This window comes from Alnus glutinosa, chromosome 13 (assembly GCF_958979055.1).
Source record: "Alnus glutinosa chromosome 13, dhAlnGlut1.1, whole genome shotgun sequence".
NCBI classification, from domain to species: domain Eukaryota; kingdom Viridiplantae; phylum Streptophyta; class Magnoliopsida; order Fagales; family Betulaceae; genus Alnus; species Alnus glutinosa.
In genome coordinates this window covers 3,152,566-3,167,764 of record NC_084898.1, presented here as the reverse complement: position 1 = coordinate 3,167,764, position 15,199 = coordinate 3,152,566, and the positions used below count along the sequence as shown (strand labels likewise).

Here is a 15,199-nt window from a genome sequence, read left to right as displayed (position 1 = left end):
TGTGACCATGTTTTTTCAGGCGGTTAAAAACCAGCCTCTAAAATTAATGCAGAAGTCTCTTCAAAACAATTAATGCTATTGAAAATGGAGAACAAGGATCAATGATGAAAACTCTTATTTTTTTTTCCTCTAAAAAATAATTAAAGAAATTAGAAGAAGAAGAAGGAAAAGTAGTTTTCCTTTTATTTTTATTTTTATTTTTATTTTTATTTTTTATAGATGCATAAGAAAAGTAAACAAACAACAAATAAAAGCTAAAGCTAAACAGAGTCTAAAAGAAGATCCTTGCCGCTGACAATCCGAATTGAGGGGATATGAGGAAGATTGATGGAAATCTTGCTAGAATTGAATTTGGTCCTGATCATAGTTTCTCCAAGCCATTGTTATGGTGAAGTTTGAGAAACTAATTCTATCGATTGATGATTCTAATAGGGATTTTTTTTTTTTTTTTTTTTTTTTTTTTTGTATCTCTTTTAAATATATATTTAGTTGTCACTGCTAGTTGACACCTTATAAAGAGTCTACTTATGATATTCCATAACAAAACTTCCTTAAAAAAAGAAATCGGTTTTAGTGAAATAAAATGCGTTAACATTATATTCTTACTATAAAGCCCTTGTCACAACGGATAAGGATCCTCTCCATTTCATGGTCAAAATTTAAAGTAGGTGCATTTATGGTGTACATGATTTTACATTATTTAAATTTTTTAAAAAACATGTTAATATTGACTTCATATGTACTATTAGATGCACTAACTTTAGATCATTATCATGAAATATATATTATTTATTTCATTTGAAATGGAGAGGATCCTATTCTTATCACAACATAATTTACATTGTGACTTATCTTAAGCATATACCTTTTTTCCAATTGCAGTACTTCATTGGCCAAAGAGTCACTAATCTACAGTTATGGGAAGAGCTTTAACGGATTTGCAGCTAAATTAACTGATGAAGAAGTTGCAAAGTTCTCAGGTGATGAGATAGTGATAATCTAACAAGTATCAATGAATGAAATATTATTTCCATGTGCTTAATTGCTTAAAGAAATAGACGTGTGTTGCAGAGATGGAAGGTGTAATTTCGGTGATTCCAAACCATAAACTACAGCTTCACACTACAAGATCATGGGATTTCTTGGGTTTCACAAAAGGCAAAGTTGGAATCCCTCAACAAGGAAATGTCATTGTTGGGCTTCTTGACACAGGTTATAATTATATTAAGCTAGCACACAATTTTCACCATTTTTCATTGCATGAATCACGTACGGAATTAAGATAATGTTGTTATATGAAGTTTTTTTCATGTCTCTTTTGTGTTGCAGGAATCTGGCCAGAATCTGATAGCTTCAATGATGAAGGGCTTAGCCCTCCACCCAGTAAATGGAAGGGTATATGCCAAGGTGCCAACTTCACCTGCAACAAGTGAGCACGATCTCTTTTCTTCCCACTACTTATTTGAGCACTGGATTCATCTTTCTGGCTTTCATCTCAGTTAGCAACTCACAGAAATTTTAAAAACACAGCAAGATCATCGGAGCCCGTTACTACAACAGCGAAAACGTCTACGACGTCACCGACTTCAAATCCCCAAGGGACTCTGAGGGTCATGGAACCCATACTTCCTCAACCGCTGCAGGGAGGGAGGTAGCCGGAGCGAGCTACTTTGGGCTAGCTGAAGGAACTGCAAGAGGTGGACTTCCCGGCGCAAGGATTGCCATGTACAAAGTTTGCTGGTCAACCGGATGTTCCTCAGCAGATATCCTGGCAGCATTTGACGACGCAATAGCAGATGGAGTTGACATTATTTCGGTGTCCATTGGTTTTGGGATTCTCCCATACTTTGAAGACCCAATTGCCATTGGGTCTTTCCACGCCATGAGAAGCGGCATTTTGACCTCATGTTCTGCAGGAAACGGAGGGCCTTGGCCATCAACCATCGTCAACTATGCACCTTGGATATTAACAGTTGCTGCCAGCACCATTGACAGGAAATTTATTGCCCAAGTTGTGCTTGGCAACGGACAAGTCTACAATGTGAGTTCTTCCATCGAAGTTTTTTTTTTTTCTTATTTTTTTTATGCAAAATAGACTAGTCTTTTACCAAATACTAGGCTGATTTCTTGAAAAATACAATGAAGGGTCTCTCCATCAATAGCTTCGACCTCAGTGGAAAATCATTTCCCTTGATTTGGGGTGGAGATGCTGCAAACTACTCTGTCGGTGCTGACCCAGACATTGCTAAATATTGCTCAACTGGTTTCATGAATTCATACAAAGTACGAGGAACGATTGTCTTTTGTGAAACCCTCTCGGACGGCACTGGCATTCTAATGGCAAACGGTGTGGGAACTATTATGGCTGACTCAACCATTACCGATTTTGCCTTCAATTACCCATTACCAGCAACACTAATCAGCACAGAAGATGGCCTCAAAGTTTTGGACTACATCAGATCAACTGAGTAAATATAGTTCTATACTAATTCTCATTAAATCAATCACTGATATTAGAAATTTCTTCCTAACATAGTTTCTCCATTATCCTAATGAAATAATTCAAACCCTCGACAGAAACCCAATAGCAACTATTTTGATTGGTGAGACATGGAAGGACATCATGGCACCTTATGTTGTATCATTTTCTTCCAGAGGACCCAACCCTATCACCCCAGACATTCTCAAGGTGAGCTAGGAATTGAAAACTTGATTTGTATAATGATTTTCACCCTTAACTTCGGTTTTAGAACACGTCTTGATGTGTCTAAATCCTGTTTGGATGATATGCAGCCCGATCTAACTGCCCCTGGAGTGGATATTCTCGCGGCTTGGTCTCCGGTGGCACCACCTTCCGTCGACAATGAGGACACTAGGAGCGTTAAATTCAACATTATTTCCGGCACATCTATGTCTTGCCCTCACACTAGTGGTGCAGCTGCATATGTTAAAGCTGCCCATCCGAACTGGTCCCCTGCCGCCATTAAATCTGCCCTCATGACCACAGGTGAAGAAACAAAACCTTATTCTTTTTTTCCGTTTCTTTATTTTGTTTTCTGAGATTGGTGAAGTAACAAACTTGATTTGGTAAGGCAGAGTTTAATCTCTCTCGTTAAACCAATTTCTGTCATGAATAGCTTACATCGTAGATTCAAAGAAGCACCAAGACCTTGAATTTGCTTACGGATCTGGTCAGATCAACCCATTGCAAGCCACAGAACCTGGGCTCGTCTATGATGCATCTGAGGCAGACTACATAGACTTCCTCTGCAAGCAGGGCTACAACACCACCACGCTAAAATTCATCACCGGACTCAACAGCAGCTTCTGCAACACCACAAAGCCCGGAAGAGCTTGGGACCTTAACTATCCCTCGTTCTCCGTAGCCGTTGAAGATGGCCAGCCGATTAAAGCCGTGTTCACTAGGACAGTCACCAACGTTGGCTTACCAAACTCTACCTACACCGTCACTGGCTACATGCCCGCCCCTGTTACCGTTATAATTGAGCCTTCTGTCCTGTCTTTCTCTGCCATTGGAGAGAAGAAGTCGTTCACAGTGAAGGTCTTTGGCCCAAATATTGCACAGCAGCCTATCATGTCAGGAGCGATCGTGTGGAGTAATGGCTTTTACACGGTGAGAAGCCCGATTGTGGTCTACACGATTCTCCCTGGTTCTGCAGACTCTTCCTTCTCCATGCCTCATAAAAAACCAGATTTCAAAGGTTCCTCCTTTTATCACAAGAATGGGATCCTTGGACACAAATAATTCCCATCCATAGGTTCTTTCATATTGCGTTCATGTGTATTTGAGATGGCATGCCAGTTTTGTGCTGCCTCTACAAGATTGACATAAAACCCAAATTATAATACTGCTACACGTTCGAATTGATCATAAAACTCTGTTTTGACTCCATTTGGTAGAGGTAGGTACTTATGGGGACATGGTTCGAGTTGATCATAGAATTTTCTCTCATATCAAGTTAAATTATTGTTTGTCTAAAATATTTATGCTTATAAAAAATTATTAATTTGATTATTTAATTAATTTTCAAACATATAAAATGATGTTTATTGTTTGTGTTCACCTTAACGAGCCGTTGGTGCTCAAGGTGAGTAATTAAGAGAGGAAAAAAGGAGATTTTTTTTTTTCTTTCTTGGAAGGGCACATGGGAAGAACAGGTTTTCTTTAGGATTTGAGTAATGCTATTTAATAGAAAATTATACGACTAATAAAACTTGATGATGTGACAGTAAAAATTAAATTAATATTCAATGTCAATTCCGAATTTGTTAAAAAAAAAAAAACCCACATCCAACCCCGACATTGCCGATCCACGTGGGTCGGAACCATGTCACTGACAAATCAGTAGTCGCAATTACCGAAAAATGCAAACCCCTAATTAGTATGTAAGGCATTTATATATATGTAAGTTGCTTCTAATTCGCTGCATGCTTTCATTTTGCTGATGTCCTGTGCGGTTCATTGAGCTTGTGATATAATCATGCACTTGAAGTAAGGAAAAGGAAATTAGACATTTCAGACTTTTTGAACCTCTTATAAAGTGGCCGTATCTAATTGTTTTTAACATATGTAACTCCTTGTTAGAAATATTAAATAAATTATCGATAAAATTTATTAATTTTAAGCCGTTTAAGCTTTCAAAATAATTAATTATTCAACATCGTACAAATATATATATATATATATATATATATATATGAATTCAAATACATTTCAGACTACAATGATTTCTTTTTATTTGAAAAAAACTATATTTATCTCCACTAACGGTCACTTTATTTGCAAACACTTGTAAATTTTAAAAAGTAACGATTGACCATTTCAAGTTACACAATATATACGTTGTGGTTTGACTTCTCTTCAATGACTTCGATACAATCGGCTTCTTTCGGTGTTTGTTTTATTGTTGTGATATTTGGGAGAGTTTGGGAAGGTTTGGATTTTTCAAAGCTCTTTGCTTTGCCCTCGTTAATAGCCTTTTGGCGGATCTAGCTTGTTCCCGATCTTAATAAGCCGGTTCATTTATTTGACTAATTTATAAGAGAAGTGATTGTTACACTTACACTCCACAACTCCAGCACTCACACTAGATACAAGGAAGTGGGACCCAGTATGTAGGTCCCACTTCCTTGTGTCTAGTGTGAGTGTTAGAGTTGTGCAATGTGAGTGTAATAATCATTTTCCCATGTATAATGGTTACTTGTTTTCTATACCGATTTCTGGTTATTGGGGGCAGGGCTGTCATTTTTCATATTCAGCAAAATAGGCATAATAGGAATATTTCTTTTTAATGTAAATAGTAAATAGGCATAAGACCATATTCACCATTCACACTGCAAACAATTTTTTATTGTTTTCTTCTTTTCATTCTTTCACAAACTCTTTCTCCCTCTTTTCATTCCTCCAAGGCAAGCCATGACATCCACCAAGACATACCATGGCATGCCACTAATCTCGGTTTGTAGTGTCATGGGTATGCCCCGACACCCCAAGGCAGGTCAGGGCAAGCCCTCTTATATAAATACCATGGACATTTATTATGCATGGCAGCGCACAACTAAAATCTCTACTCTATAGTTGAAGAAAGCTTAATATATTCACCAAGGCAAGTGATGACATCCACCAAGGTATGCCATGGCATGCCACTAACCGCAGTTTGTAGATCGAGTCATGGGCATGCCCCGACACCCCAAGGCAGCCCCAAGGCAAGCCCTCTTATATAAATACCATTGACATTTATTATGCATGACGCGCAGCAACTAAAAACTCTACTCTATAGTTAAAAAAAACTTAATATATTCACCAAGGCAAGTCATGACATCTGCCAAGGCATGCCATGGCATGCCACTTACCTCAGTTTGTAGATCGAGTCATGGGCATGCCCGGACACCCCCAAGCCAAGCCCTCTTATATAAATACCATGGACATTTATTATGCATGGCAGCAACTAAAAACTCTACTCTATAGTTGAAGAAAGCTTAATATATTCCAATGGGCAAGGCAGGGCTACTTGTTCTTCTATACCCATTACTGCTTGCAGTTCTTCTGCAAAGCTGCCACGGCCAGGAAAGGAAGGTAAATTGCTGTTCTTTGAACGTCCAAAGCTATTCAACGTGGGATGAATCTTTAGAAAATAATTTGTGCTACGTACATGCAGGTTCACATTGTATACATGGGAGAGCGGCCTCAGGGAGATTTTTCTGTTTCATCAACGCACCATTCCATGCTAGAAAGAGTACTTGGAAGGTTGCTACTTTTAGCCTCAACGTTTGTTTGTGTCTGTGTTTTGTCTTTTGTTTTATGTTCTCGAGATAAATACATTACCAAACAGCTCAAAACATAAAACATTCGAAAAAATATATATAAATAAATAACTTTTATATCATACTAAAACAATTTTTCACAATGACAGAACCAAGAGAGTCAAGAGGAGGCAAACGGCGACGTTCTGCTAGCTTAAAAGGAAAATGGCTTTGGCCATTGACTATGTGAAAATTCTATAAATCCCACGTCAACTTGTCCAACAATTTAAAATCATAACCCTCAAACTAAAAAAGACATGTCAAGAACTTTCGTGCACATTATTTAGCTAAATGAGCCGTTTCCAATCATGTTTTTGAAAACATCCCATAAAATCTCTTATATTTTTTCTTCCATTAGGATAAGAAGTGAGAAAGATTCACCCTTGTAATCCTTCTCCCATATTTAATTAGGAAAAAAAAAAAGAAAAAAGAAAAAGAAAAAAAGGCACATGTTAAGGCAATGACAACCGGATTAGGATCCTCTATAGCTTCAAAAAAAAAAATTAGATTCTCAAGTTATGTGAATTCATACCGTTTTTTACATCGAACGACGTGAAAAATGTTCCATATTAAAGATATGACATTTTACTGAGGCAATATATATATATATTCAATTTTTGAAGGCATCCCAAAAGACAGTTTTTTGCTTAAAAGTTTGAAACGACTAAAATTAAAATAATTTGAAAATCTACAATTTTAAAGAAATTGTAGGGAATATGATCCATTACAACCAAACCTCTGTCTCTTCAAGTGGTTAGAAACCAGCCTCTAAAATGCATAAGTCTCTTCAAAACAATTAGTGCTATTGAAAATGGAGTACAAGGATCAATGATGAAAACTCTTTTTCTTTTTTCTTTTTCTTTTTTCTCTAAAAAAATAATTAAAAAAAAAAAAAAAAAAAAAAAAGAAGAAGAAGAAGAAGGAAAAATAGTTTTAGTTTTATTTTTATTTTATTTATTTTGTAGATGCATGAGAAAAGTAAACAAACCACAAATAAAAGCTAAAGCTAGACAGAGCTTAAAGGAAGATCTTTGCAATTGACAATTGGAATTGAGGGGATATGAGGAAGATTGATGGAAATGCTGCTAGAATTGAATTTTGGTCCTAATCATAGTTTCTTCAAGCCATTGTTATGGTGAAGTTTGAGAAACTAATTCTATCAATTGATGATCCTAAGAGTTTTTTGTGTATCTCTTTTTAATATTTAATTCACTTCTAGTTGACACCTAATAAGTGTCTACTACTTATGATATTCCATAACAAAATTTCCTTCAAAAATTCCCCTCCCCCACCCCCCCCCCCCCCCCCCTTCCTTTGAGGAAAGTTAGAAATCGGTCTTAGTGAAATAAATATGCGTTAGCAGACAAGAATCTTCTCTATTTCATGAAATTGATATTATTCATTTCATTGTCAAGATTTAAAGTTGGTGCATCTAATGGTGTACATGATTTTACATTATTTAAATTTTTAAAAGACATGTTAATATTGACTTCATATGCATCGTTAGATGCATCAACTTTAAATCATGACCATGGAATAGATACTATTTATTTCATTTGAAATGAAGAGGATCCTATTCCTGCCACAACGGACTCTACCTTAAGAATTATCTTAAGCATATACCTTTTTTTTCCAATTGCAGTACTTCATTGGCCAAAGAGTCACTAATCTACAGTTATGGGAAGAGCTTTAACGGATTTGCAGCTAAATTAACTGATGAAGAAGTTGCAAAGTTCTCAGGTGATGAGATAGTGATAATCTAACAAGTATCAAGGAATGAAATATTATTTCCATGTGCTTAATTGCTTAAAGAAAGAGACATGTGTTGCAGAGATGGAAGGTGTAATTTCAGTGATTCCAAACCATAAACTACAGCTTCACACTACAAGATCATGGGATTTCTTGGGTTTCACAAAAGGCAAAGTTGGAATCCCTCAACAAGGAAATGTCATTGTTGGGCTTCTTGACACAGGTTATTCTATATATTGAGCTAGCACACAATTTTCACCATTTTTCATTGCATGAATCACGGAATTAAGATAATGTTGTTATCTTGAAGTTTTTTCATGTCTCTTTTGTGTTGCAGGAATCTGGCCAGAATCTGATAGCTTCAGTGATGAAGGGCTTAGCCCTCCACCCAGTAAATGGAAGGGTATATGCCAAGGTGCCAACTTCACCTGCAACAAGTGAGCTCGATCTCTTTTCTCCCCACTACTTATTTGAGCACTGGATTCATCTTTCTGGCTTTCATCTCAGTTAGCAACTCACAGAAATTTTAAAAACACAGCAAGATCATCGGAGCCCGTTACTACAACAGCGAAAACGTCTACGACGTCACCGACTTCAAATCCCCAAGGGACTCTGAGGGTCATGGAACCCATACTTCCTCAACTGCTGCAGGGAGGGAGGTAGCCGGAGCGAGCTACTTTGGGCTAGCTGAAGGAACTGCAAGAGGTGGACTTCCCGGCGCAAGGATTGCCGTGTACAAAGTTTGCTGGTCAACCAGACGATGTTCCTCAGCAGATATCCTGGCAGCATTCGACGACGCAATAGCAGATGGAGTAGACATTATTTCGGTGTCCCTCGGTCATCGTGGGCCCAGGCCTATCCCATATTTTGAAGACCCGGTTGCCATTGGGTCTTTCCACGCCATGAGAAACGGCATTTTGACCTCATGTTCTGCAGGAAACTCAGGGCCTTGGCCATCAACCATCGTCAACAATGCACCTTGGATATTAACAGTTGCTGCCAGCACCATTGACAGGAAATTTATTACCCAAGTTGTGCTTGGCAACGGACAAGTCTACAATGTGAGTTCTTCCGTCGAAGTTTTTTTTATGCAAAATAAACTAGTCTTTTACCAAATACTAGGCTGATTTCTTGAAAAATACAATGATGGGTCTCTCCATTTGATCAACATTTGACAATTGTACATAAATCTACTAAATACTATTACTCTTCGCCAAATATTGTGCTAATTTCTTGAAAATTACAATGAAGGGTCTCTCCATCAATAGCTTCAACCTCGGTGGACAATCATTTCCCTTGATTTGGGGTGGAGATGCAGCAAACTACTCTGTAGGTGCTGACCCAGCCATTTCAAAATATTGCTCTCCTGGTTCCATGAATTCAAACAAAGTACGAGGAAAGATCGTCCTCTGCGAAAACCCTAGTGATGGCACCTTTGAAGATGGCACCGGCATTCTAATAGGCCACGGGGTAGGAACCATTATTTCGGATCCATCCATTACTGATTTTGCCATCAGTTACCCCTTACCAGCGACAGTCATCAGCACAGAAGACGGCCTCCAAATTTTGGACTACATCAGAACAACCGAGTAAATACAGCTCTGATCATTATTAAATCAATCACCGAGTAAATATAGCTTCTACATTATCCTAATAAAATAATTTCAAAACCTTGACAGAAACCCAATAGCAACTATTTTGGTTGGTGAGACATGGAAGGACATCATGGCACCTTATGTTCTATCACTTTCTTCCAGAGGACCCAACCCTATCACCCCAGACATTCTCAAGGTGATCTAGGAATTGAAAACTTGATTTGTATAATGATTCATGTGTCTAAATCCTGTTTGGATGATATATATGCAGCCTGATCTAACCGCCCCCGGAGTGGACATTCTCGCGGCTTGGTCTCCAGTAGCACCGCCTTCCATCGACTCTGACGACACTAGGAGCGTCAAATTCAACATTATTTTTGGCACATCCATGTCCTGCCCTCACACCAGCGGTGCAGCTGCATATGTTAAGGCTGTCCATCCCGACTGGTCCCCTGCCACCATTAAATCTGCCCTCATGACAACAGGTGAAGTAACAAACTTGATTTCATAACCACCAGTAGCGGTAGTTCAATGGTCTCAAAGCAATCCACATATAGTTAGGCACGCACTAAGGACCGAGTTCGAATCCCGCAATAAGAATCACTCATTCCTTATTAGTATTAGTCATCTTGAGTCCCACTGATACCTTGGTGGAGTTGGGTCAGGCTATGACTCAATTGGTCTTGAGGGAACACCTATGGTTCTTTGCTGTCTAAGCCCCTCTTGAGCAATTTTTAGCGAGTAGGTGCTACCATGATAACGCCTAGGTAGAGTAGCCACAGTTGGTCACCCTTCCTACTCTTTTTGAATAAAAATAAAAACAAAAACTTGATTTGATAAGGCTGATTTTAATCTCTAACTAAACCAATTTCTGTCATGAATAGCTTACATTGTGGATTCAAAGAAGCACCAAGACCTTGAATTTGCTTATGGATCCGGTCAGATCAACCCATTGCAAGCCACAGAACCTGGGCTCGTCTATGATGCATCTGAGGTAGACTACATAGACTTCCTCTGCAAGCAGGGCTACAACACAACCACGCTAAAATTAATCACCGGAGACAACAGCAGCTTTTGCAACAGCACAACGCCTGAAAGAGCTTGGGACCTTAACTATCCCTCGTTCTCCGTAGCTGTGGAAGATGGCCAGCCGATTAAAGCTGTGTTCACTAGGACAGTCACCAACGTTGGCTTACCAAACGGTCCAAACTCTACCTACACCTACACCGTCACTGGCTACATGCCTGCCCCTGTTACCGTTACAATTGAGCCGTCTGTCTTGTCTTTCTCTGCCATTGGAGAGAAGAAGTCGTTCACAGTGAAGGTCTTTGGCCCAAATATTGCACAGCAGCCTATCATGTCAGGAGCGATCGTGTGGAGTAATGGGGTTTACGCGGTGAGAAGCCCGGTTGTGGTCTACACGATTCTCCCTGGTTCTGCAGACTCTTCCTTCTCCATGCCATGAAAAACCATATTTCAAAGGTTCCTCCTTTTATCACAAGAATGGTATCCTTGGACACGAATAATTCCCATCCATAGGTTTGCGTTCATGTGTATTTGAGATGGCATGTCAGTTTTGTGCTGCCTCTAGAAGATTGACATAAAACCCAAATAATACTGCTTCATTATCAATGCTCTCTCTCTCTCTCTTTCTCTCTCTCTCTCTCTGCTTTTTGCAGTATGTGAACCATCATTAACTTAACCAAGTCATTGTCCATCTCAAACGTAAAGCAGTAACAAAAATAACTGATGCAGGACAAACAATAATCACCATAGTCAAAAGGTGAAAGTAGGAAAAAGATGGAGAAAATAGAGGAGAAAGAAGCTAAAGAGGGGGACAGAAAGAAAGAAGAGGCTAAGAGGGAGAGAAGAAGAAGCGGGGAGAGAGAGAGGAGGTGGGGGAGAGAGTCAGAGAAAAGAATCAAATACTGCACATTTAATGACTTACCTAACATAATTTTGAGCAACGCCCATTTACTGACACCTAACATAATCTTGAGCAATGCCCCATTAAGCAACACAGATTTGGATTAGGTGCTAAAATCAGCCTTGACTCTTGAAAATTAAATACTAATAATTCCATTAATTAAAGTTTGGTGGACCAATGTTTCGTCCCTTGCATCAATAACTTACAGAAATGTATACCTTGAAAAATCACTTCCATCTAATTTATTCATCATCAAAATACAAATACAACATTCAAATACAAAGAGGGCAATCATGCATGTCATATGGTGGATAGATCGCATCAACCCAAACGAACAGAATAAAACAAATAGCAATAGGGAAACTGAGAAATTCGAACCTAAAACTTTCAAGCCCCAGTGGTCTTTTGATTTGGTTTGAATACATACTTAATGAGGGACTCCTTGATGGGTAAGAGTTCAGGAAATTCCTGCTTCAATTTGGTTGCATCAAGCTCATTGTTGCTTCTTGGGGCAATGATCACCTTTGCCTGCTCCTCAAGAGTAAAGTTCTTCCATGTGAAGTAGGGGTCAATGTATTCCCTATACATCTCTAATATCTCATTGTGGCTGACCACGCCAGGGTTTGTGAAGTTCCAGATTCCAGTGAGATTTCTCTTTGCCATCTCAATGGAGATTGGCAGGAGTTCATCCAATATTGTCATTGAGTTTGGAATGTTAACTACCTTCTCATATCGAGTGATCTTTGTGATGAAGTTGCGCGGGTTTGATAGATCGGACGAGATGGGCATTCTGACGCGCAAGGTACAGACGTTTTCATAATTATTGAGGAGATCTTCCACCTTCAAAATATCAAATTGGAGCCATAGTCAGAACCATAATAATGTATATCACAGCCATCAACCATGCATCTTGCTCTGCATTACTACCTATGAAATACAATACAAAAACATGACAAATGTGTGTCGAAGAGATAATAAATACCTTGGAGAATCCTTTTAGTAAGAGCATAATATAACAGCTTAGATCATTATTTAACCTAAAAGTTTAAATTAATAAATTTAGACCTAATTGTGTTATATTAACCACTTATGCTTACTTTATTTTCCAGAGACATAGTCATTCTTGTTTTTGGTTTTCTGTTCTCAAGGCAAAAATATGAACAAACAACACAAAACATAAAATCACTTTTTTCACATTTCCGTCACATCAAAACAATTTTTCACATAAAAACCAAAAGACACTGTCCAAAACACCACAAAAAAAAAAAAAAAAAAGGTTTCATTCCATGATAATACAAAAAGTAATGCTACTCTTTACACCTATTTCAGATTGGCTAACGTGCTGTGTTTTAAGTGAGCACATAGAAAGCCCCTTAAAAGTATGTGCTATGTGCTCACTTAAATTAACAATGTTAGCCGATGTGTAAGGGTAGCATTAGTCTAATACAAACATTAAGATCTTTTCTTTATGAACAAGAATTTTCATTTGACCAAGATAAAAGAATACAAACTGGTAAGCAGTAAACATCATTAGCAGTAACACTACTTCAAACTGAAACCAACCAACAAGCCAAGCAAGCAAATGTGACACTTCTTACATGATTTCAAGACACACAAAACGATTCAAACCTATAGAAACCCACATAATTAAGCATCCCAATCAGCTCAAAATTGCATGCAGAAGTGAGAGATTCAGAAAGCCCATGTCATCATTGTAGGAAAATAGTTATAAGGATCTAACATAGAACGATTTTGTCCCGTTAGGGTAGAAATCCGATGGAGGAGAAAAGACAAAGAAAAACAGAAATTGTATTAGAATGAATTCTTACGTTCTGTTTTTCTACATTTATATATAAGTATGTCGTGAAGAGTTATATCACTTCTCAATAACCGAGAACCTCCATGGATGTTATCACCTTCTACCCATGATTGGGTGTGGGGATGACCACTAATTCCATGGATGTTATCACCTTCTACCCATGATTGGGTGTGGAGATGACCACTAATTATGGTGGGATCACCCCTACATCTACAACCAAAAGTACGGACACTCTATATCAGATCTATATTTGCTTAGACATACGACCACACGTGTGCAACATGCAATGCTGTATCCTAGTACAAAATGTCTTAAACCACATCAAAACGGCCAGATCTAAGTTTAGCACGTCACAAGCTCCTATATATTGCATCTTCAACGCACCCCCATTTTCGTATCCATATACAAAATATAGCTATACAAATCACATCAAATTAATAACTTTTATGTATAAAAATCAAAACCCACCATGGCCTTGGTCTTGGAATAGAAAGATCCGACGAAGTTGGGCGTGTCCTCCTCCTTGAACCCGATTCCCGACCCAACTGGGTGATCCGAATCGTACTCGAAGATACACCCGGTGGCGAAGTTGATCAAGACCAGGCCTTTCTCTCTGCACACGTCGGCCAAGGTCAGAGTCCCGACCACGTTGGTCCGGATGGTCTCGACCTTGTGGGACTCGCACCAGTCCACGTTGGGCCGGCCGGTGACCCCCGCGGCATTGAAGACGTGGGTGGGCTTCACGGCCGCCAAGTCGGCAACGAGCGACGCGCGGTCCTCGAGGCGGCCCGAGGCGTACGCGAAGTCTATGCTCTGCGCCTGGCAGAGCCGCCCCAGCACGCCGCCTATCCAGCCCGTCCGCCCATAGATCAGGAACTTGAGTGGCTTGTCCGTGGCCGACGCACCGTTGGCTGGGAAACCCATCAGAGAGATTGAGAGCGTGAGAGAGTGAAGTTTGGATCTTGTGGGGTAACGTGTGAAGATTAACAGCTGGGGGAATTGGGATCTTGCAAATGTGTGTATATATACTACTGATCTTTTAGCTTCTTCAGTTTTGGTTTGGACAGACAGAAATGGGTGGCCCCCAGGCCGTGGGGTGGTGCTTCTGTGTGAAGAGAATGTGAGGAATGGTCAGAAGAGGAAACTTCACTGCTGTTAACATGGGCATACCTTCTCAAAGATTTTTTTTTCATTAATTTTTTTTTCTTTGTTTATAATTTTTAACATGTTCAACAGTGGATTGAGATTATATATGTTCTTAGACGATTTTATTTTATTTTATTTTATTTTTTTAAGAGTTATGTTATCAGACGATTTTTGTTTTGTTTTTTTTTTTTTTGAAGTGATGTTATTAGACGATTAGTGGGGCTTAATTGTTTTTAGCAACCTTAAGATGTAGAAATTCAGACATTCTAATAACACGAAACCTTATGTGAAATGTTTGAATATTCCGTTAAGATTTAACAGCAAATCTTAACGTAATACTTTTAAGTGAGATTTTTAAAAATATAAATACCTTAGTTTCAGACGTTTGTTAATTCAATACCTTTATCTCAAAATGGCATTTAATTCGAATATAAATCATAAATATTTATATGATAAAATATCAATCATTTAATAGAAAATAAATGGTTCGGATTGCAGGAGTTTTATAAGATTAATATTCAAGGAATATTAGAGAATCATGATTGAGATATACCCACCATTCTCATTTTATCTTTTAAGTTTGGATCTTTTTTTCTATTTTTCTTATTACTGATAATGAGATTTATAATATCGTTTCAT

The 15,199-nt window shown here is 38.5% G+C and overlaps 3 protein-coding genes across 3 annotated transcripts; 2 read left to right on the top strand and 1 right to left on the bottom strand.

Annotated features, from left to right (window-relative positions):
- The first annotated feature begins 1,073 nt into the window (after nt 1–1,073).
- On the top strand, nt 1,074–3,877 carry LOC133854665 (cucumisin-like). The gene is made up of 7 exons (XM_062290913.1): nt 1,074–1,212; nt 1,330–1,429; nt 1,531–2,041; nt 2,146–2,468; nt 2,578–2,689; nt 2,794–3,007; nt 3,138–3,877. Exons 1-7 carry the CDS (start codon nt 1,074–1,076, stop codon nt 3,764–3,766), a joined length of 2,028 nt encoding a protein of 675 aa, XP_062146897.1. The 3' UTR covers nt 3,767–3,877.
- Nucleotides 3,878–5,934: 2,057 nt separating this feature from the next.
- Nucleotides 5,935–11,293, top strand: LOC133854271 (cucumisin-like). The gene is made up of 10 exons (XM_062290382.1): nt 5,935–6,097; nt 6,180–6,268; nt 7,967–8,064; nt 8,156–8,296; nt 8,411–8,510; nt 8,612–9,134; nt 9,325–9,662; nt 9,753–9,864; nt 9,940–10,153; nt 10,553–11,293. The coding sequence occupies exons 1-10, from the start codon at nt 6,014–6,016 to the stop codon at nt 11,131–11,133; spliced, it is 2,280 nt and encodes a 759-aa protein (XP_062146366.1). The 5' UTR covers nt 5,935–6,013; the 3' UTR covers nt 11,134–11,293.
- Nucleotides 11,294–11,810: 517 nt separating this feature from the next.
- LOC133854272 (bifunctional dTDP-4-dehydrorhamnose 3,5-epimerase/dTDP-4-dehydrorhamnose reductase) lies at nt 11,811–14,541 on the bottom strand. Its single transcript, XM_062290383.1, has 2 exons — nt 13,883–14,541; nt 11,811–12,435 (listed from the first exon to the last, which is right to left on the bottom strand). The coding sequence occupies exons 1-2, from the start codon at nt 14,336–14,338 to the stop codon at nt 11,983–11,985; spliced, it is 909 nt and encodes a 302-aa protein (XP_062146367.1). The 5' UTR covers nt 14,339–14,541; the 3' UTR covers nt 11,811–11,982.
- Nucleotides 14,542–15,199: the final 658 nt, after the last annotated feature.